General features: G+C 43.1%; 1 protein-coding gene across 1 annotated transcript; it reads left to right on the forward strand.

Moving 5' to 3' along the window:
* Window positions 1-275: 275 nt before the first annotated feature.
* LOC121599733 (putative E3 ubiquitin-protein ligase UNKL) lies at window positions 276-20,195 on the forward strand. Its single transcript, XM_041927778.1, has 12 exons — window positions 276-1,502; window positions 1,875-2,084; window positions 8,403-8,825; window positions 8,912-9,114; window positions 9,200-9,426; window positions 9,504-9,800; window positions 9,887-9,998; window positions 13,279-13,410; window positions 13,491-13,743; window positions 13,825-14,128; window positions 15,127-15,288; window positions 15,384-20,195. Exons 1-12 carry the CDS (start codon window positions 1,438-1,440, stop codon window positions 15,576-15,578), a joined length of 2,583 nt encoding a protein of 860 aa, XP_041783712.1. The 5' UTR covers window positions 276-1,437; the 3' UTR covers window positions 15,579-20,195.
* Window positions 20,196-24,371: the final 4,176 nt, after the last annotated feature.

Raw genomic sequence — 24,371 nt, forward strand, 5'->3', positions numbered from 1 at the left:
CGCACTGGTTCTTAGGGCGGTGGCAACGCTCATCGGATGCGATTTTATCGGACGTGATTTATATGGGATTTGACAGATAACGTCGGACGTGCGATTTCGTCGTCCGACGTTATCTGTCAAATCCCATATAAATCTCGTCCGATAAAATCGCATCCGATTAGCGTTGCCACCGCCCTTAACAACGGCTCTCTACCAACCTTGGCCGAATAGGCCCTAGCACATGCACGTTCATCAGGCAACACTCGTACACAGCAACACAGCAAACAAAAAAAAAGGCCTTCCCAAAAGGGTAGTTTTGGCACTCAGCGACACATCTACACACGCGCACACACACGCACGCATTAGTCTGACATCGGTAGCTGGGAGCAGTAGGTTTTTGCGGCTGGAGAGACAGCAGCGTCTCCACCAGACACGGGGACAGAGCGATACAGTGTAAACGCGAAACGACGGAATAAAGGACGTGCCAGCGCGCAGTGAGCGCATTCGGTTTTATTTTCCTCCTGACGTGCGTGCGTGCGTGCGTGCGTGTGAACTGTGTGCAAGCGATGCATTTGTGAAATTCTGTGACCGTGAACGAACAGCAGTTTTTTTTTGTGAGTGTGTTTTCATGTTTTTGCTTCGCGTTCGGTGTACGCGTGTGTCCTCTCAGTGTGTCCCCCCCCCCCCCCCCGCCACTGATCTCGTGTTTCGCTCTGTGTGTGCGTGCATATACTGAGTAGTGAAGGAAGCCACGGGCAAAGTGTGGTGAACTTACAACAAAACGCCATTTAGCACGTTTCCCCCCCACGTTCCTCCCACCACGGTTCCGTGATTGACCCGTGCGGGCGTGCGTGCGTGCGCTGCGCGCGTGTATGTGATTGTAGCTGTGTAGCTGTACACACACACACACCCTCCGTGTGGGATCGATGTGCGCTTTGGTGGAGGATGCATTTGTCGGAACATTTGGCTGGTGCGAACTCCAATCGAACGGCGGCGGTCTCTCTGATGTGACAAAGAAGCAGCAGCAGCAGCAGCGCTAGTGTGTGAGGCAGCATCGTGTCGTGCACGCGCGTGTGTTTGTGCTTGTGCCTGCGTGTTTTGCGGGGCAAGGAGCACGGCGAGGAAAAGCGACGACGCAAGCGTTCTGCACCACCACCACCACCGCTACCAATCCACCTCATCCATCATTTCGAGCACGGGAACCGATATTAGAGGGGGAGAGTAAGAGAGAGAGAGAGTGAGCGAAAAAAAGAGAAGGAAGTGTTTAGGAAAAGACGCAATTTTTGGATCGCTCGGTGCTTTGTTGTTTTTTTTGTGTTTTGATACACACACACCACCCAAACACACCATGTGGGGGAGCTGGAGCGGTCCCCGCCAGTGATTGCAACGTTTTCCACCACTCATCGCCTCCCCTCCCCCCAATTACAGCGTAAACAAAGCAAAAGCCCCCCAAAAAAAATGGCGTCAAACGATCCAACGAAATCTTTGTTTACTACGCAAACGGAGAAGCCCAACCATTACACGTAAGTTTTGTGTGTGTGTGTGTGTGTGTGAAAAGCATCGTTTTTTGGCACACACAAATGCACACATAGTTGTACACACGCGCGCACATACACATACAATAACAAAGAAAAAGAGTCAAACGGCGAACGTACAAAAGCGCCAAAAAAAAGTGCGATGTGCATGCGTGTGTGTGTCTGTGTGTGTGTGTAAAAAAAAACAACACGGGGAGGAGGGAGGAGATATTGCATTCCATCCTCCTGTGTGCGTGTGTGTGGATGTGCATAATATTAAAAAAAAGAAAAAAAGAAAAAAAATCCACCTTTGACCCATTCAAACAAAAACGCTAATTTTTGTATTTGTTGTTTTCCTCCCCCCCCTCCCAACCTCCACAGCTACCTGAAGGAGTTCCGCGTGGAGCAGTGCCCCTCCTTTCTGCAGCACAAGTGCAACCAGCACCGGCCGTTCGTCTGCTTCAACTGGCACTTTATGAACCAGCGGCGGCGGCGCCCGGTCCGCCGGCGGGACGGCTCGTTCAACTACAGCGCGGACAACTACTGCCCGAAGTACGACGAGACGACCGGCATCTGTCCGGACGGGGACGAGTAAGTAAACTGCTGCCCCTTCGCAACAGAGAAGGGAAAAGGAGCAACAAAAAAAGGCTCAAAAAATAGCTTCAGAAAAGCGCATCGGGAAGGCAAGAGGGCAACAGTCGCTCGGAAGCGTGGAACAATGTTTGGAAAAGAAGCAGGGAATGCATAGGTTCAGAGCCAAGCAGTCAGAAAATTGCCTTTTCTTGTGGGCAAGAGTTACCAAATGCTTGCTTCACACCAGAGCTCTCCCCCCCCCCCCCGCGAACACACAGGAGCCGTGAAAAATCGGCCACTTACAGGGTTTTCCAGTTGTGAGACACTTCTTTGACTCTTTCCTATTGGAAGCAAACTTCATTTGTTGGAATTGGACTATAGGGCAGGCTCCTTGAAAATCCTATTGCATTTGTCCAACAAGGGTGCTAGAGCGTCCAATTCCCATTGCATTAAGTTCATTTCAAGTAAGAAAGAGTTCATAAAGTGTCCCACTGCTGGAAAACCCTGTATGTTTTATGCCGTGTGTCTGTGTGTGCCTCTTACATAGAGTACCACACTCAGACACACACACACACGTTGATGGAATGCAGTTAATTTTCGGAGACAAAAAAGAAAAGCAGCTTTGGGAAGCTCCTCGCCCACATTTTGGGTTCGTTTCGTTATTTTTGGTGTGCCACACACCACCACCACCAGCACCATCACGTCGTCAGCAGCAATCAAAAGGGAATGGGAGGAGGACGCGTTTTCACACACTTGTGGCATCCCCGCCGCCTTTTGTTTCTACATGTGCGACGCACATGTGTTTGTGTGTGCGGGGAGGTCATCAATGGTAGCACTTGCACTTTTGGCAGTGGAAAAAGTTGAACGCTCCATATGACGCGTTGTTGGACAATTCCATATTGTTGATGAAAAAAAATAATAATAATATACACACACACACACACACACAACACACGAGCGCGAGCAAATGGTGGAATGAGCGTGATTTGGATTTGTTTACTTTGCGTGCAATTGCAGCAACGCGCGGCCGCATTTACCCCCCCCCCCCCCTCCTACCCAACCATATGTTTGCTGCACCACGAGGCGAGGCGAAATATGGTGTGTGTGTGCGGATATAGCAAAAAAAAAAAAAACCACGACAAAGCGGGTGGGTTGCGAACATGTCCTACCACCCCCTCCTCCCCAACTTATTTTTTTAAATTTGTTGCGTTATGTTTTTTGTTGTTGTTTTGTCTCCAGTCCCCCTACAAAAAAAAAACATACGAACGAAGCAGAGCATAATTGGAAGCACTGACAGAGGGAAGGGGGAAGGAGGGGGCAGTAAAATTTAACGTACTTTTTCTGTTTTTTGCTGTTTTTGTGGCTGTGCCTTCGTTTTTGCGTCTGTTTCGATTATTGCGACGTTAGCAACATGGGACACCACCCCGTCCCCTTCTAAATCCACCTCCCCCCCCACTCCTTTTAAACCCTCCTTCCAGCAGTAACATTACACACACAAACACACACATAGTGTGTCAAAGGCTGTGCATGAGCGTGTGTGTGCGTGCGCGCGCGCGTGCTCGCTCCTTTGTGTGTGCGTGCGCCATCTTTGTTATTTGTAATTTTGTAATCTTTGTTTTGGAGACGCACTTGCTCTCTTCCCCTCCCCCCCCCCCTCTCTCTTTCTCTCTTCCTTTCCTTTCCCTTCCTTACGGCTCAAGCAAAAACGACCACACACATACCAACACACACACACACACACACACACACACACACACACACACACACACACACACACACACACACACACACACACACACACACACACACACACACACACAATCATAAGATAAAAGTAACCTGGTGACTTTGTGTGTGTGTGCGTTTGGAAGAATGTTAGAAAATGATGCAAGTTGTGTGCGTGTGTTTGTGTCCGTAAATGGCGTATTACTGAATGTGCATCTTTGTGTTTGTGTTTGTGTGCGAGAGAATCCCATCCATGCCAAAACTCAATACGTAAAATGTGCTAATGTTTGTTGGCATTTGTTGGGAGCGATAGAAGCAACAACAAAAAAAAACAACAATTCACACACACACACACAAGGTTAAAATTTATTGGCAAAAATTGTGTGCATTTGTCATTTTGTTTTTTCGTTGTTTTTTAATATGCGAACCATCAATATAAGCAAGCGTGTGTCATAAAAGCGAGCGAGCGAGGGCCCAGATTGTAGGTTGGAAAATGGGGGGAAAAAGTAAAATAAATACAAGTTAGTTCCATTTTCTTTTTTTGGTTCAAATTGTTCGATCGAGGAACAGACAGCAGAAACGCAAAAAGGGAACCACAGTAACTATTATTTGCCCAGAAACTGTTCAGTAACATTTTTCAGCAATCGCAGATCCGTGTTGCCTTGGGCAGGACTCCTCAGAAAAACACAGGGCAGGTGTGGCGCTGGCTGGGCCACTTGTTGCCCGGCAGGGAACTTGCGAGCGGGAGGGGGAAATATACCTCAGTGTGGTGTGGCGTTACGTTCTCCCCAATGCCGTACAGTGAAGTGCAGTTGTCTTCCCGGTGCTCAAACGACGTGCCAATATCACTGATCAGTCACCAATCAACCACGGGCAATGGCGGCAATTCCATCCACAATCAACAGCACCAACAGAGCAACATCGCGATCCGCAGTTTTCGCGTCTCACAAGAGAAGAGCACATTTTCCCCGTTGCCCCGGCAATCATCCTACCAGCGCAGCAGAAAGTGTCTATGTGTGCAGTGATGTAAAATTGCAAAAGCAATTAAACAATATGTATATATTTATGTATGGAAACGGAAATGATGGTGTGACCCCCGCTAAAACGGAATGTGCAAATCAGCAGCAGATAACAATCGTGTCTGATTGCTTATACCATCACCATCACCACCACCACTGGCATCAATCAATTAACTCCGGCGTCTGCGCGCGCGCGCGGGCACCGATCGTCGCCGTCGATTTGTTTTATTATGCTTCCAGCACCTTTGGGCTGTTTGTAAATTACCTGGCATGGCAGGTTCCAACCACCAGCACCGCGCGGAGTGGTCAGCGGCAGGGTTAATAGGATGAGGCAATCGGGCAAGAAACAGTCACAGGCAATATAAATAGAAATAAAACACTCCGCAAGGCGCTTCTGTTCAGGGTCTTGTGTTGGTTGCGGACAATATGGTAAAGCACCAAGGGGCAAGCAACGAAACTGGCCAAATGCACCCCCTAAGGTTAGCAATAGTTAGCAGTTAAGGTTAGGACTAGTTACACAGTTGCGATGGCGATGGTTCGTGTTTTGAAGCGACTTCAGTTCATTGAAAACTAACTTCCAGTGCTGCAAAATGTCATGAGCATCACGTGATCATCACCACCGAAAATAATGAAAATATTCGTGGTAGCACAGATGTTCACTGCTGATACTCAATGAAAGTGCGCCATGACATGCCGAACGCGACATGCGAACAGCTGCTGCAAAATGTCACTGTGAATGTCATAAAAAAAATTTGACTTAAAAAAATCCATGTCAGCGTCACGTACTCTTTTGTGATAATCAGAGGTGATGCTCGAAGAGTTGGTGTGATCATTACATGCTTGGTGACATTTTAGCAACCAAAGTTTGGTCAGTCGCTTTGTCGTGACTTGCTTTTAAGTTCTGCAAAATATCACTGACACAGTCATGACAAATTCCGTCTAAAAGAAAATCACGTCAGCGTCACGAGCACTACTGTGATGATCAGAGGTGAGACTCAAACAGTTGATGGACCAATCACATGCTTTGTGACATTTTTTTTAGCTCCCAACTCGTGATCACTCACTTGTTCGGGACATTTTCTGTCGGTGATAATCATGACATTCTTGGAATATACTTAACGTGTGGTTCTAAGCAATAAAATGAATATGTTTTCTCGCTCCGTCTGGTGTGATGGTCTGTCGGATCAGACAGAGCGAGAATGCATGCCCCTTTTTGCGCGGAACGTCTCGCACGCACTGCATATCTCCCACGACTATCGTGATGATCACCGACAGAAAATGTCGCGACCAAGTGACTGACCAATATTTGGTTGCTAAAATGTCACCAAGCACGTGATGGTCGCAACAACTCGGTCTCACATCTGATCATCACAGTAGAGCTCGTAACGCTGACATGATTTTGTTTTAGACGGAATTTGTCATGACTATGTCAGTGACATTTTGCAGAACTAAAAAAAAGTCATGATAAAGCGACTGATCAAACTTTGGTTGCTAAAATGTCACCAAGCATGTGATGGTTGCAATAACTGTTTGAGTCTCACCTCTGATCATCACAATTGAGTACGTGACGCTGACATGACATTTTATGTCATTTAGATTTTTTTTATGACATTGACAGTGACATTTTGCAGCACCGCTAACTTTAATCTACTTTACACTAGTAGTACAAAAAAGAGCAAGAAACAACAAGAAAGAAGAAGAAATTCAACAAAGAAAAAAAGATTGAATCATACTTTCAAAACAGTGCCCTCAGAAGGGGTGAATCTGACGTTTCGCATTTTGCTTTTAGCCGTTCTGTCAGTATGTATCCTATTTCGACAATTGGATGCGTACTGGTTGTATCGTATAGCTCTTCTAATCTAGTCCCAAGTAAGGGGCATCCGCAATGAGTCGTAAAAATCGATTTGACTACTTGTTGTAGCTCCCATAGTCTGTTGATGACCAATCGGGTTCAGTAGCCGATGGCTCAGCCGATGTGGGACAATCATAGCTTGGGTCTTGGCGTTATGGAGGCGGATTCTCCATTCAGCAGCATAGCCCTGCAGGATGTTCAAGCAACGCTGAGCTCCATGGCGCTGAGTTCTGTTGGTGTTCTACCCTTCGGGGTCCTCACCGGGCTTCGGGATCACCTAGGCGTACTTCCAGACTTGCGGGAAAATATTGAGTGAGAAAATATTTGGTTGCATGAATCTTTCATTGAGATTCATTCATATGAGTCTTCAGAGATGAGTGATTTGAATCTCATCTGTGAAGATTCATGAATTTCGATGGATTCATGAATTTATGAAGATTAATGAATTTTCAAGATTTTAAGAATCCATAAAGATGCATAAATCTCCAGGAATTCATTATTATTTCCAACATATTGAACTGGCGCCATCCCATGATACAGTGGTTAACTCGCACGACATGCCCGTCGTGGGCTTAAGTCTTGCATGGAACGTCTCCCCGTAGCAAAACAGACTATCCGGCTGCGTGGTACCAAGTAGTCACGAATGCCTGTATAGGCTGCCATGGCCACGTTGGTTGTTACGCGAAGAAGAAGTATACCAACAAGAAGAAGCCCAAGCTCAAGCATTCCAGATGTAGGAATCTTTTGAGAATCATGAATCGTTCGAGATTCATGAATCCTTTTTAGCTTCAAGATCTTTGAGGTTCAAGAATCCTTCCAACCGCGCATCACTTTCATTGTATCATTACAAAGATTCATTCAAAGTTCGTGAATCTGAATCAGATTTACCCATCACAAATGTGAACAAGCAGAGTCATTGCTCGATTTTGCAGATGTCTGACGGAAGTATTGAAGCTACCATCAAAGCCTGGGGCCTTCGCCTGTTTTGAAGTCGTTGGATGGTACTTTCAACCTCTGCGACGGTGACACACTCTTCGGGTGGTAGAGCTGAAGGTGTATTGGCAACCGTGATGTTAGTGATCGTCTAAACTTCTGCATCGTGTGGGCTAGTCATGATAAGACTCAGGCGATATGATGCCTCTGCAAATTGATTAGCTCACAAGTGTCTTGGATGACTAGCCCGTCATGATGACTACTTGCTCTGGTGGGCTGCTCTTTAATGGAGGCATCGGTCGGGGTTTGTGTTTTAGAATGGTTTATGTCCTGGGTATGCTCGTCTAAGGTAACACCTCACTTTGGAGTATGCCAATGGCTGACACTATGGATTTTGGTGTTAAGTCGACGAAATACTCCGCTGATTCATGGTTCCGGCTCTGCTCGCATCAATACTTAACTCAGTATACACAGGGACTTCAATTCATTAGAACTTGGAGTCCCTAAGAATGTCCGTAAGACCTTAATTAGGCAAAGTTCACAGACGATTGGTGTCAGCAGTTGGCAAAAACAAAGCAGTAAGAGCAATGCAGCAATGCAGCAATGTCTTCTCCGATTTCGAGGCATGAACACATGTTCTGCAGGCAGAAGTTAAGAAGAGAATGGCACAGGGGGGAAAAAACAAACAAAAATAAATCCATCCACCCCATCGGGTTCGTCGCCTGCGCTGCTGCTCCAACCGCGGCTGCGTGCGCTGTTCGAATTCGCACGTTTAATTTGTGTGTGTGTGTGCTGTCCCTTTTCTAGCTGCCCGTTTCTGCACCGGACGGCGGGCGATACCGAGCGGCGCTACCATCTGCGCTACTACAAAACGTGCATGTGCGTGCACGATACGGACGCGCGCGGCTACTGCGTGAAGAACGGGCATCACTGTGCGTTCGCGCACGGCATCCACGACCAGCGGCCGCCGGTGTACGACATCAAGGAGCTGGAGGCGCTGCAGAACGTGGAGGACGCGGGCGACGGCGGTCTGAACGGGCCGAACGTGCTGGACAAGGAGCGCAACCTGATGAACGAGGACCCGAAGTGGCAGGACACGAACTACGTGCTCGCCCACTACAAGACGGAGCAGTGCAAGCGTCCGCCCCGGCTCTGCCGGCAGGGGTACGCCTGCCCGCAGTACCACAACAGCAAGGACAAGCGGCGCAGCCCGAGAAAGTTTAAGTATCGGTAGGTGTCACTCGCAGCAGGTGTGCGCAAAGTGGGCGAGCGAATTGATTTGTAATCTTTTGGTTTCTTCTACTCCACGCACACAGTTCCACGCCGTGCCCGAACGTGAAGCACGGGGAGGAGTGGGGCGAACCGGCCAACTGTGAGGCCGGCGACAACTGTCAGTACTGTCACACGCGCACGGAGCAGCAGTTCCATCCGGAGATCTACAAATCGACCAAGTGTAACGATGTGCAGCAGGCGGGCTACTGTCCCCGCTCGGTGTTTTGTGCGTTCGCGCACGTGGAGCGTAAGTGGAAGGCGCCTCTGTTTCGCACCACCAGCCAAATTGCGTGTATTGCACTAACCCATCTGTGTTCTTCTCGCCTCTGCAGCGTACATGGTGATGGAGGAGGATCCGCAGGCGCTGGCCCTGTCCGACATGCGCTCGTCCGTGCTGTCGTCCGGTGACGGCGGGGGCAACGGCAGCGGCGGCGTCTCGGTCGGCGGCGTGCTTGCGCCCGGCGTGATCGGGGGCGCTGGGGGCGGCAACGTGCCCGGCGGGCCGCTCGTGTCGGCCGTCGTTGGCTCGCACAGCAAAAAGGATGCGCAGGATCTGGCGGTAAGTGGTTTGGCGCGTTGCGAACGCGCAGCACTTGGCCGCAGCGCCTGTGTACTGATGTGGGTGGGGGCGGGCAGAATTTCTCCTACTTCCAGCTGCAGCTGCAGAACGGCAGTGCCGAGAGCAGCGAATCGGCCAGCACCAGCAGCCTCGGCTCGAACAACAGCTCGCACAACAAGGCGCCCGGGTCGCACCTGCAGCAGCAGAAGCACGGCTCGTCGGCCCTGCTCGGCAACGGGCACGGCGGTGCCGGCAATCCGCTCGGCGGGCTCGGGCTGCTCAGCAACGGCGGCCCGACCGGTGCCAACAGTGGCAGCGCGAACGCCAGCTCGCTGCTCTCCAACCTTGACTTTAATCCGGACCTATCCAAGCAGGTGCGGCGGGGGTTGCCTGTGGAGAAGGGGTTGCTTTTTAAATACTTTTATTAATTTTTTTATTGCATTTGTATCCCAATTTCCAGATGGTTGCTATCGACAATGATCTCTCGCTGAATCCTATCGAACGCGAACAGCGCAAGCGCATGACGTGTTTGACTTTTAATATGTTTAATGTAGGCTCGCCGCTCGAAATGTGTAAGTTTTAGCATATGTATGATAGCTTTTCCTACAGGGTGTCCCAGTAAGGCTTATTTACTTTACCGTTTCGGTTATTTACTTTACTGTTCACTAAATATTGGTCTTCTTACCTTGACGTACTCATTTGCAGCAGTTCAGACTGTTATCATTAGTTTGTTATGCTATTTTTTTAACCTCTCTTTCTAGGGGTGAAAGATTGCACGAACTTCAAGGTCATGGCTTTGGTTCATAGGGCCAAGTTTACGCCTAAATTTGTTTGTAAATTTATCTCCATTTAAAGTTTATCTCCTCATTATACACTGCGCGAAATAAAAATAACATCACACTGCTTTTTATGCAATAATTTTGAAATTAATTTGCTGATTGAGATTTCTTTTAGCTCAGAATGTTAAACCTGTTTTACACCTTCCAAGCAAATTATTTCTCATTTTTGAATTATGATAGAATATTCATCAAAAGAGGCGCGAAAAAAAAAATAGTTCGACCACGTAAAGACAGTTTTCTGTTGCTTTTTTTCGGGATTTCGTTTAGTTTATGGTTCAGTTTTGGTTAGTAATCATCAGAAAAGAAGTATTATTAAAAAAACCAACGCAAAACCAATATTTTTTCATTAGACTACCTGCATAGGGCTGATCGTAGGATCTGGCGCTCGAAAAAAAGAGAAAATGAAAAAAAAAAACAACGTGGTAGTGGTATCTCTCCCTGATAAGACGGTCCTACAATCTTTTAAAAATATACTGTGGTCCAAAGGATAACGTTAAATATCAAAAACGCCTGCCTGGCAGACAAAAATTACAGCAAAACCAAGATTTCAATGACAATTACCAATTATGCGTACGATTACCATTTTCGGTGTTAAACATTATGGTGTATCAAATTCTATACCCAATTATTTCAACAGCATAAATATCAAATCAAACGTTTCTTGATGGTGTGGCAAAAGCTAAATTGTATAAACTTTTTCTGAATGTATTTTTCTAACAAGAATTAAAGTGAAAACGTTCTCTTTCTGGGTGAAATGAAGCTTACATTTGTAAGCTCGGAATGTATATTTCTAACAAGAATGAAGGTGAAAACGTTCTTTTTCTGGGTGAAATGAAGCTTACACTTGATGTGTGGCAGTAGTACTGATTAAGTTGTTAAGTTGAACCAGAGCTGTTCTTCCACTGATTTCATGACAATGCACTTAAAATTTTAAAATTACTTAAAAAAATACCATTGGATATTGCATCTTAATGGATTAAACGTTATCGAACAATTGAGCTCTGCCACACGGTGCACAATCATTAGGATACCTGTGTTAGTAAAAAAAAAAGAAAATAGATATAAACAGACAGTGGCTTACCAAAATGACTCATTTGTGAAAATTTGGAGCAGATCGTGTAACACTTTCATTCCTCATTTCCATTCATGAAATGTATTTTCTTTCCTGTATTGTTTGCTATGTGTTAAAAATATGTTTTCGATATATTACAATCAAAAAAATTCCAACTGGATTATCTCATTTCGCATTTCTTTTGGTGAATATTCTAAAATAAATAAAAAATGTCCAACACAGTAAACCCCCTCATAACGAGTTTAATCCGTCCCATTGACTCACTCGTTGTACGAAAAAGTCTTGTTTTGGTTAGCACATTCTTCAGCACAAGTAAAGGCCGCTTTACAGTCGAAGTGAACGTGAACGTGAAATCGCCTGGTGAAACGTTGACAATTTATTTTTTAACATTAAAATCTGGCGTATCCAATCGCACTGTCGGCGAGAAATTAAAGCTTAAATCAAAACAAACAATGAGGGATTCAAACAAGACCCGTTATGACCATATCGCCCATACGTAGGAATCTGTAAGATCATGTACATTCGTTTCCATTTAGTGAGTGTTTTAATTACTCAATATTTTTATGAATTAAAGCAATATAATAGCAGACAAATAATATTAAATTATTATATTGGAACGAATTCAAATGAATAATATGTTAAATATTAATATAAACTTTTATTGTAACACATATTTAAATCTAAGTTTATATTGATTTGCTTAAAAATAATTTCAAAAAGCTATCGTTTCAATTTCAAAGAAGCTATGGCTTGTAGTCGTTGGCATTTTTCACGGTGAAATATTTTTCCGGAAAACGTGAAACGAAACGATCAATTCCATTTTTTTTCACCCGATCGAAATGGTCAACTTGAACCGCTTCAACAATATGATATGCATTTTGCTCCACTCAGAATTTCATGCTTTGTTCACGGTGAAATTGATTCATTTAATTTAATTGCGCATTTTGTCATTATTTTAGCATGTTTTATCGTCTCAATAGTTGGGGAAATGAATTTCCTTTATTTTGGTGGACGATGAGCAATATTCCAATTAATATTTAATTAAACATAGCGAACAAACAAAATTTTACGTTCACTTTCAAGCAGGGTCTAAAGCGGCCTTAAAGTCATTAAAGATTTAGATAGTTTTATTGGCATCAAATCTACAACACATATGTATGTAGTTATGTGAAATTCCTGTAAGTGGCTGCATTGGACTGTGGAAACGTTCGCCTTCTTGCTAAAGTAGATTGAGACAAATGCGCTAATAACAGTCTTCAACACATACCACACACTTGTGCCTTACACAGTTTTACGATACTTTTTTTCCTGCTAATTTTAAACGATGCTTAGTATCATTTGTCTGAGCGATCATTAGGTAGCATTTGTTTGGGCGAAAATCAAAATTAAAGAAATGCTCCATGGTTACCGATCTTGATATTGATTTCACATCAGCATCGAAAAACGTACCCAGATATTCCTCGTTATTGGAGTTTTTACTCGAGAGGTTATTTTGATTTGCTCGATGTGTGAAAAACTCGTCACACGGGGGGTACTCGTTATGAGGAGTTCCACTGTATATTGAAGTAATGTGCTTGATAGATGTAACACAGGTTATGTTCACACTTAGAACTAGAAAATAATCACAATCGGTATTAATTCCATAATTAATGAAAAAAAAAGTAGTGCTATACTTATTTCACGCAGTGTATTTCCGAATCCACGGCACGAACTGCTCCCTCGAATTAATCTTTAGTTTTTGTCAACTGATTCAATATAATTTCGCAAATCGAAAAATTAAGTACATCAGCACTTGCAACATACCCAATGTCAGATTAAAATGTAAACAACACCGTGCACGAATCATCAAAATAATGCTTATACTTTCTTCGTGGACACCCTGATAAGGCTACCCGTTAAGATCAACTAGCTTATTGATTTATTGTTTTTCCTCTCCTCCAGACGAACAAGCTAGGCGCGACAATATGCATGGTTTTGAAAATTCGATGTCCGGACTGATGTCCTCGGGACTTCTGCCTAGCAGCTCGGCCCCGGTAAACATTCCAGGCTCATCCATGGGCAATTCAATTTCCGGTAAGGCATCTATTGCAGCCGCTTTTTTGTTTGTTTTTGAAGCATGAGCATACCTTTGCATTCTCTCGCTCCCTTTCTAGGCATTCTGCAAGGTACATCCGCACCGGTGAACATTCCTGGCAGCTCTCTTGGCCACAACTTTAGCCCCTCGTCCCATTCGAACCTGTTCGGCCTGCACGACCCGTTCGGCACGCATCACATAGGGAGCGGTTCGGCACCGAAGCTTAGCAACAACTCGTACGGCCACAACCATACCGACAACTTTTTCTTCCATTCGAACAACATCATCTCGCCCGTGCTGGGCGACGGTCTGTCCGCTAGCCCCGAAATTAGGTAAATGTTGCATGGGAGAGATACCACCGGCTGGCATTTCAGTTTCTAATCCACCACGTTCGGCACTTATCGTTTCCGCAGAAGAATGTCGGATCTGAATCCGCTCAGTAGTGAGATAAGTAGTAACACAACGAATTTGCTGTTCGGCGACGGTCAGCACCATCAGGGTGGTCCGCAAGCACAAACTCCTTCGCAGCAGCAGCACCATCTACATCATCAATCACAGCAGTCACAGCAAACTCCTTCGCAGCAACAACAGCAACAGGCTCAGCAAGTCCCCCAGCAGCAGCAGCAACAGCAAGCGATCAACTGGGAAGAGCGCGTCCTACAGGCGACCACTGCCTGCGAAGCATGGAAAGCACAAATGGAGGAAAGCAACCGAAAGGTATGTTCTGCCACTGATGTAATTGGTCTCCCAACACTGCCAAGACATGTACAACCAGTGCTGCAAAATGTCACTGTCAATGTCATAAAAAATCTGATTGAAACTAAATCGATGTCAGCGTCACGTACGTACTCAATTGTGATAATCAATGGTTATACTCAAAATTAATGTATTGGTGAATGCATGCTCCGTGACATTTTTGCGACCAACGCTTGGTCGGTCATTATGTCATGATTTTTTTTTTACTGTGATCAATTCTGCAAAATGTCACTGACATAGTCATGACAAATTCTGGCTGAAACAAAATCATGTCAGCGTCACGAGCTCTACTGCGATGATCAGAGGTGAGACTCAAACACTTGATGCTACCATCACATGCTTGGTGACATTGTGTGCAACCAACTCTTGGTCAGTCACTTGGTCGCGGCATTTTCTGTTGGTGATCATCACGATAGTCATGGGAGATATGCGGTACTTGCGAGTGGTTTCAAGAAACAAAATAAGCATGAATTCTCACTCTATTTGACCAGACAGACAATCAAAGCAGACAGAGCGAGCATACGCCAAGTATGTTCCAAAAATGTCGTGATTATCACCGACAGAAAATGTCATGTCCAAGTGAGTGACCAAGAGTTGGGTGCTAAACAAAATGTCACCAAGCATGATTGGTGGCTCAACTGTTTGAGTCTCACCTCTGATCATCTCAGTTGTGTACGTGAGCTGGTTTGAGCTTCGTTTCAGTCATGACTGTTGGTGACTAAAACAGTGGCATTTGAGTGGCATTTTGTGTTTTTTTGCGGCTCTTTTCACAGCCTGAAAAAAATCATGATAATGCTTGCGCCGGCATTAAACTCAATTAGACAGCACTTTCATTGAGTATCAGCAATGAGCAACAAGCTACCACGGATATGTTCATTGTTTTCGTTGGTGAACATCTCGCGATGCTCATGACATTTTGCAGCACTGTATATAACCCCTTTTCATTCGCCTCTTTTCAGACGGCCATTGCCGAACAGCAACGCGATGAAGCGCTGTCGCACGTGAAGGCGCTCACCGAAAAGCTGGAGCAGATGAAGATGTCCGGCAACAACGGTTGCCCGCCGAACTATCGTCCGTGCGATTTGCGCGGCATGCCGCTGGCCAAATTGAAAAGCATACAGGTAGCAATCGCAGTCAGTGGCAATGCTGCGGAGCAAGCCGTCCCGCTGTACCACTTTCTGCACTAACACACCGGTTCTTCCTTGCTTCTTTGCAGGCGAAACTGCGCGAAGAGATCGAGGAGGTGGAAATAGTATTATACCAAGAGACGGCCAACAAGTGCATGAAGTGCGAGGAGAAGAATCGCTCGGTTACGCTCGTGCCGTGCAATCACTACGTCGTCTGTGATACGTGCGCAACGACCCAGCGCGAGTGTCCTTACTGTCAGACGCCCGTCACGCCGAAGGCGTAATGGGGGCAATGCGGAAACACCCGCCCGGGGTCCGGCAGGGCTTGCTTTTTGCTACCCGCGCATGTATTTTGCAGTGCAGTGAGAATTGGGCGAGGGTGGAGAAAACAAAGCAGCAAAAAACCGGTAGTAGTTGAGGCGAAGTGAGACGTACAGTGTGGGTACACTATCAACTATTAGGCGCGCATTTTGATTTGGCCCTGTATTTGGGCATATTTTTTAATTAAGTTAACGGCAGTCTTTCATTCGTGTACAGTGCATGTAACATATTTTTTAATTGAGTTTTTTTATATAAGCCACTGGGCTCACATCGACAATTACAATCGTACTAGCGATTTTTATTTTTACGCACCTTCTCTATCTCTTTGCGCTTGTAAGTAAACTAAAGTCAACCAACAACATGCCCGTGTACCGGGGTAATAATGATTACGTTTAATAATACAGAAAATGCCCCAAATTGCGATGAACCCCTTACAGGGCTGTCAAGCGTTCTCATAGTTGTGGGACACTTCCTTGATTCTTTCTTATGCGAAATTAACTTCATGTGTTGGAAATTGGACTCTATGCCATCCTTTTCAGACAGGCTCCTTGGACATTCCTACTGGATTTGTTAAACAAGGACGCTATAGAGTCCAATTCTCATTACATTAAGTTCATTTCACGTAAGAAAGAGTCAATAAAGTGTTCTACGGCTATTATAACTCGTGGAAAACCCAGTATCCAAGACGTTAATGCCACACAGCTCAGCATGGGTGCGAGATACTTACATTATTATTTTGACACGGAAAACCAACCTGCTGGCCGAACTAAAAACCGAGTACACCGATGAGAATGATCATAGCATAATGTATGGCAAAATTCGATATTGATGATATATGACGTAGATGTTTTAAAAACAAAATATTCCAGTATAATACTTTAAGGGTTCAAACGTAGAATATATACATACACACAAACACACACATATATATATATATATACATTATGAATTTATCTAAGCATTATGAAACGAAGCATGGCGAAGCTTAGGAGAGAAAGCATTATTAGGAACAGATGATGAGCCGAATGGCAGAGATGGGGAAGAAACGGATAAAGAAAAATCTCAAAAAAGGATTTGGAAGATAGGTGCGAGAGAGAGAGCAACAAAAAAAGGGTAAGAGGAATAGCGAGCGAGGGCAAAAACAGGAGAGGAAAAGAGAGAGAGAGAGAGAGAGAGAGAGAGAGAGAGAGAGAGAGAGAGAGAGAGAGAGAGAGATACAGATAAAGTATAAAGTAAAGGCGGCAAGGAAAGGGAATATAAATAATTTCGTATAAAGTTTTCGTTTTCAGTAAGTGTGTTCTAAATGTTTTCGATTTAACATGACCATGTCGGTGTACAGTTAGCGGAAGCATATTACATTCACTGCATAGAGCATAACAAACAAAAACAAAAAAAATCAGGAATTCATAAACGGCGGACGCGCGGTGGTAGTAGATAGCTAGCACAGCAGCGTATCATTTTTGGGGTGGGAGGCACGTTGTTAAATCGATAATTGAATGCTTGTTTAGCGTGATTAATAACGTTAGCAATAACTTGCTCGAATATTGAATCAAGCAGAATTGGAGCGACTAGGAGGACAAGAATAGTGGGGATGGGCGGAGAGGGGATGGGCATTTATTAAATTAGTGTGACGGAATCATTTACGCAATGCAGGTAGAGCAAACTAGTTGCCGAGCAGGGACAGGAGTGCAAACAGATGAGCGATAATCCTGTGGGACAGCTGGGGGCCCATTTTTAGGCAATGGTTTGTAAGTTTTTTTAAAATTTTAGTCTCCAATTACAATTTGTTTAGTAATTTAATCTTCGACGAGTAACGCTTCGGCGGTCGACATTCTGTTTCGTGTTGGTGTGATTCGCCAGGCAGCCATCCAAATATTACGTGATTCATAATTCACAATTCCAAAGACAGCGTGTTTACCATTTGAACCATCCAGATGCGGCCTGTGGAGTGGTTCGATGGCTGGTAAAGTAACAGGGCAAGTAGTCAGAATCCTCATCTATTTGCACTCGTGTGTGTACTCGAAGAAAAACAAAAAAAAACAACAACAACAAAGGTTTATCATTGGATATAATAGATATTATCTCTTAATAGGTGTATATTGTTTCCGAATTGAATGCAAGGGAGCAGTTAGCAGAAACATAAAAAAAATTATTCACCTCCCCCCCCCGTCATTCCGTCACCTTACAGCAACATTGCGGATAAATAAGGAGTATAAAAAATTAAAGTATGTAGCAATTTCGAGGCGGGCATGTGTTAGATATTTATATGATTACGCGACGATGTACAATCAAATGAATAATCCTTAATTTATGATAGCGCAGCACAGGTATATAAAAGAGGGTGTAGCAACTTTCCAAGGATGTAGACCGATAACGAATGCGAGAAAGAGGGAAACTTTAGTTCATATGATATACCGGGAGGGAAGCCGTTCGCATTTATGGAAGAATGGCAATCGCGTATTACAATTTTATTTTTTAACAATTATTTAAATTCTACGGCATATATCGATCGATATTAGCGCTTTTTCGGCTCGTTTCTTTTCTCATCTCATCCAACGTCACGTACTTGTCAGGTAACAACAGTATATGTATTATTGAATAGGGCAAAATGTGTATGTGTGTGTATTGTTTTTAAATATTCACAGAAAGCGAACATAACCTAGAAATCGCTCCTGCAGTGCGTGTGGGTGTGTGAAATGGAACAATAGACAAAAAAAAACGGCAGAACATGAGCAGGAAACATGATCTCTTTTTCTGGTAGTAGGAGCGCAGCATTTTTTTTTTTACAGCAACAAAACGTGTCAATTCGGATCTCAATCGGCTTGTTTTGCAAACATCACAATTTTGTTTTACCTGTGTAATGCTTTATATAACTACGTGTAACGGGCGGGTCCGATGCGATGGTGTGCGTGTGTAGGCTAGACACTGGAAAGCAATATATTTACGTGCGTTGTGAAAATCATATACCCGCAGCTTGCTTTACGAACTTTTCTAACTGGTGGATTCTGTTGTGCGCGCAGCACCCGGCAGAGTAGCAGCGCAGCGTTTCCTACTGTATCCTACTGGAATGCAGCGTTTCCTACTTGCTTTTTGTTTCGGGCGGACGCATTGTTCCATTGTCGCGTTCCGGTGGCGTAGAGAGCACTTCGTAATTAATTCACCTCACTTGCCACATTGTACAAAGCATTGTGCAAAAAAAAAAAAAAAAATGGAGGATATACAAATATAGTTTTTGTTTTGTTTGAAACATTCGCTCTGCACACGCGCGGGTACATCGTTCCTGCGTAACGTTTAATGGCAAGTGTTACAGTGCGGCGGTGCAACGCAGTGGCCACGGAAAGGCCGCTATGGTCAAGCAAAATCACAGAGCTCGTATAACTTAATATTTACTATTATTACTAGTTTACCAATTACACTTTAATACTATTCATACTGTATTTCATAATTTGTGTATCAAGCAGCAGTGTAGGGCAGCCACGGTGTAATAATGATGATGCTGGTGATACTGTTGATGACATAGCTCCATAACGTCCCAGAGATACATTTAAATTCAGATAAACATACACATAGAGCACCTGAGAGCGGCGCCTAACGACGCTTACCACTAAGACGTTACACCTTTTTTCCTTCCCCAACAGCAAGACATACGCGGCGAAAGTGGATAATGTTTTGGGAAACAAACGATATAGTTCTCAAATGCATTACTCCATACAACTTCATATCTGCTCTTCTTTTCCCGTGAATAGTTTCGTGCGGCATTCGGTGTGAAATAGTTAAAAATAATGCAGCAAAGGTTTTTTTTTAATTTTTTATTTTCTCGCCTCATCCTGAAACATACAAATCAAACCTGCTTCATGTTTAGCGATTCAGCATTAGAATTAAAAAAAAAACAAACCATAACTGGTTATTCGCGTGTGAGATAAGAAACACGATGCAGAATCTGATAGTGAATAAAAAGCACACACCCAGACACGGAAGAGCGCGAATGGATAATAATAAACCAACAGGAACGAACTAAAATTATAAAAAAAAACCTATATACCACCACTCAAACTAAGCAGCAGAAATGCATTCTGATTTACTCATAGAAGCATACGGAATGTTACATAAAAAAAGACGTATATTTTCGATACAGACTTTTTACCGAGCAAAACTTTACCTAACCTAACAATATTTGAGAGCAGCAAGCAGGGGGGTCAGAACGACGGAGAACCGAAGAAGAGGACGGCGTAGGGCAGATAGAGCGCCAGTAGCAAAGCAAGAGCGAATTACACTTCACAAAAAAAAAAACAAAACAGTCTTTTACTATATGCAGAAACAAATGCTGAGCGCGCAAACCACAGGTACATTAACGGACAGCAAGCTGTTTTTCAGCCGATTCCAACACAGTTTCGGATATTTAAAAAAAAAACAGTATTTTTGGCACAAAACAAATACAGTATCCAAAATGACATTTTCTTTACGCATAGCTCGTAGCTCACAATAGCATCCTACAACGAAGCAAAAAAAACACAAAAGAAAGCATCAGATATAAAGGGAAATTGTTCCGTGAATTAAATGAATAATTTATTTCAACATTATGCAATCGTTTTGTTTGTTTTTAATTTTAGTTTTGTAAGTAGTTCATGTTTTTTTTATCTTTCGTTCACTCTTAAGTTTCTTTTTTTTTCTTTTCCCTTTTACAAGATATATTTTAAATTTATATTTTTTCTTTATGTTTTATTTCAGTTTTTGTTGTTTTGGTTTGGTTGCACAGCGGTTCAGTTTCATTTTCATTGCGGATAATCGTATGCTCCGGATATGGTGGCACAGCTTCTAACCTAAACACAGGCTTAACGCTAGCGAGCCCGAAAAGGCCCCTGCGCTGCGTGACAGGAAAAGGAAACCCCTACTACCCTATATACCAATCAATCGCCCCTCTTATGCGGTCGGCATCAGAAACGGCAAAAGACAGTGAGCGCAGAAAACGAATCAATTTCAATGCCTCGGATAGGTGTAGCGATTTAGAAAAGATTAAAGTCTGGACGAGCGGTCGGCGGCAAAACTAAGCAAATCACGTGTAGGGGGAAAAAAACTAGTGTAGCGTGTAGCGTGGTGTATCCTTCGTCTTTTCCAAATCCCAATCTCTTCCCGTCTCTCCTACGCGTTCAGTGCTGAATGTGCGCGTTTCCTGAATCATACAAAGAACAAAAAAAAAAACCCACCGTTTGTGACAGCTTACAACCGAGAGCAAAAGACAGCAGACATTGAGGATGTGTGTGTGTGTGTGTGCAGCAAGCAAAACCGTTTAGGATGAAGTACGAAAATTGAAGCATTAACAGGAACAAAAAAAATTAGGTATTTATCCAATCGAGCATTCTGTGCATCCCCTCCCGCTTGGGGGCAACGAATAGTTTGGAGCGGTTTTTTTTCCCAGTCCGCCTAGACACCCCTAGACACACCAGCCACCAATGAAGTGGGGACTAACTTTTCACCTCTTGCCGGGTTAGGGAGTTTAGGAGTTTTCGCGTTGCCTGCTGTGTAGAGTTTCAACAGCAAACGGCAAAGGAAAGGCCGAAATTTAACAAACAAACGATGCGTCTAGTGAGCGTGGTGGTGTGCCTGTAGACATAAGCAATGCAACCAACGGTAGACAAAGACAAAGGCGACGGATGCTGCTTTCACAATTTTTGTGGGTTTCGTTTTGGTTCTTATTGGAATTGATGATATAGGAAGGTGGAAGAAACAATGCATAATTTACAGAAAAGGGGCAAAAATTAAACTAACTTAATCCAAAGTTACGTTTCTGAGCAGTACTTGAGTTTGAACCGCACCAAAAAGGCCAAAAAACTAAAGATCTTTGATGATGTACCCGTGTAGTCCCATGTTTAAATTGTGTCGTTTTATATGGAAACCTGCCGACAGAGAGTGTGTGTGTGTGCGTGTGTAAACTTTGCCACACGTTGTGGTCAATTATTGCTGAAGACAAATGACAAAACAAAACAAAACAAATAGAAACGCACATCATTTACTCAGTTTATGACACTAAAACACGAAAACTTGCACCAAACCGATACCAATAATTGTTATCCCGATAAGAGGAAAAGAAAAAAACAAAGGCAACTACGGGAAAGTAATCAACAGAAAGCTACCGTTAATCAAAGGTTAGCAACGTGACTGACTCTCGTGTTTCCATCTTCACTTCCCACACACCCCTCCCGGACCTTACCTTTGCACTGTGACGTTAGCAGCAAGCAGATGGATCTCTACAGTGCATAACTGGGGCGTATAATTACATCTAGCTTTACTTCTACTACTAACACTGATGATTTATGCAAACGTTCATATATTTGTATTAAAAGTAAAAGATAAAAAAAGAACTAAGATAAAAAGGTAAAAAGAAATATATGAAAAAAGAGATACTACTAAAAAACACTCCCAACGCATCCGGTGTGTTGGTGGTTGTCTGCAACCTATGAAGCTGTATCTTTTAGTGGGTATTAATATATTAAAATTAACATACCAAAGTGGGGTCAGACGAAAAGCGAAAGAAAACACAAACAAATATAACTATAAAATACTAGTTATGAGCAAACCAAAAACAAGAAATTAATGCAATACAAAAAAAAAGATAGGAGAACAAATTCTGAGTGATCAGCGTACTATTTATATCAGTATGGCGCTAGTAGATCAGTTGCTATATACATATTATACAAATAAAAGCTAGTGCAAGCAAATTATAACAAATCAGCGGGTTACACTAGACGAAAGCATTGCTCTGTGTGCGAGTGCGTCTGTTCTTTTTATTGTTGCATTAGCCTTTGGATGATCGGTAGCAAAGGCGGTCGGTTAACGACAGCGACTAAGACAGAGGCAAAACAAATGCGTAGCGAGCCAGGTTCAACATTTACTTACCACATTTAGTGCACATCCGGTACGTTACAGTAGTGGCGAACGGTAGTAGTTCAGCATGTTATAGATGGTGTTAGCAAGCATTTACCACGAACGGATATCACCTGGCGTGTTTTGGTAGTAGTGGGAGGTGCGGACAGTTACAGTACACAGTTTAATCTCGGTTTTGAAAATTTGGATACCTCCCATTTGCTACTGCTCATGCTCTTTCTTTCTGTGTTGCTTTACATTTACATCGGCAGCCAACCGAACCCTCAATCTTAGCAGACCAGAATACATGGTGACAACAAACAAACAAAACTAAACTAAACAAAAAAAAACTATGGAGAAAAAATGAAGAAGTAAAAAAAATAATCACACAGAAAGCAGAGGAAAAATATATTCTTAGAGAGAGAGAGAAAAAAAAACAAACAAATTTATGTAAATCCAACTTACGACAGACTGCGGGAGTTATAAGCATACTGATACACACATGAGATACAAACCCAACTAGAATATGAAATTATATGATTGAGCATTGAATCTATTAGCTTATGCTAGAGTCGGCGGGAGAGGGAGGAGAGCAAACGGTGAAGGTGAAAGTTAATTTAAACGGAGGGGCAGTTAAGAAAGAAAAGAAAAAAATAAAGGGAAAAGAAGAAGAGAAAACAAACAATCAACAAAAATGAATGGAAAAACAAAGGAAACTATTACTATTCTTATATATTAGCAGCAGCCATTCTATTTATTAACTGTGCAAAACGACAAAAAAACAAAAACAAGAAAAGAAAATGATAATGAAAGTGCAACGAGTATGAATCTAATGTGCGGGTGTATGTGTGTGTGTGTATATGCCACAGTGGAATGTGTAGATTTGCCTAAAACATAAGTAGGAAAACAAAACAGCAACAACAAAAAAATAAATAAAGAAAAAGAAGAAGAAGAAAAGAAGAAGAAGAAGAAGAAAAAGAAAAATAAGAAGAAGTATAAGAAGAAGAAGAAAAAGGAGAAAAAGGAGAAGAAAAGCGAAATAAAGGAGTCAGGTGGTAGGAAAAAGATACAATCCAGAATGACAACACATTTAGCGCTAGCAGTGATTTATGAACGTTTAAATGAATCCAATGAACACAGAAGCGATGGAAAAGAGAAAGAAAAGAAAGAGAGAGAAAAGAAAGAGAGATAGAGATAGAGAGAGAGACAAAGAGAAAAAAGAAATAAATAAAGAGATATATTATATATATAAAGAGATATATGAATTACAGAACACAAACAAAAAAAGATATTTAAGACAAATAAAAGATATATTATATAGCTTTCAAATTTGGATGTATACGAAATACATCTGCAATAATAAAATTGAACAAAAAAATCAAGCGATATTCTATATTGTTCGGCTAAACAGCCAGCACCATTCTGTCTCAGTCAATTAAAAGCTTCCGTTTGCATTTTACCTTTGCGGGAGCAGTGAATCGTATTGCTCGTAATTTTTATTTTGCCTTTTCAAAACACGTTCCTTGCTTTAGTTTAAGGGTTTTTTTTAAATTATAGTTATTAGAATGCGCTGGGATGCAAACTGTTTCGAAGTTTTTTTGGTAATTATTCTATATCTTTATCTAAACCGTACCGACGGCTGTAGTCGCTGGGAAGGCTCGAAGTGTAAAGATGCAATTTGGTTTCTTCATTACTATTAACCCTCACCGAAATCGAGACGGAATTAACTCGCAGTATAATGGTACAGACAAACGGTTTACAGAGCTCCTATATGATTACGTTGAGCTTGGCGTATTTTAACGTAACAAACACCCCGACGTAATTAGCATAACGGCCCATCTCCAGGTATCAAGCAGGTATCCCTCACAACTATGCAATAGATATGAAACCAATCT

This window comes from Anopheles merus, chromosome X (genome assembly GCF_017562075.2).
Source record: "Anopheles merus strain MAF chromosome X, AmerM5.1, whole genome shotgun sequence".
In the NCBI taxonomy this organism is placed as follows: Eukaryota; Metazoa; Arthropoda; class Insecta; order Diptera; family Culicidae; genus Anopheles; species Anopheles merus.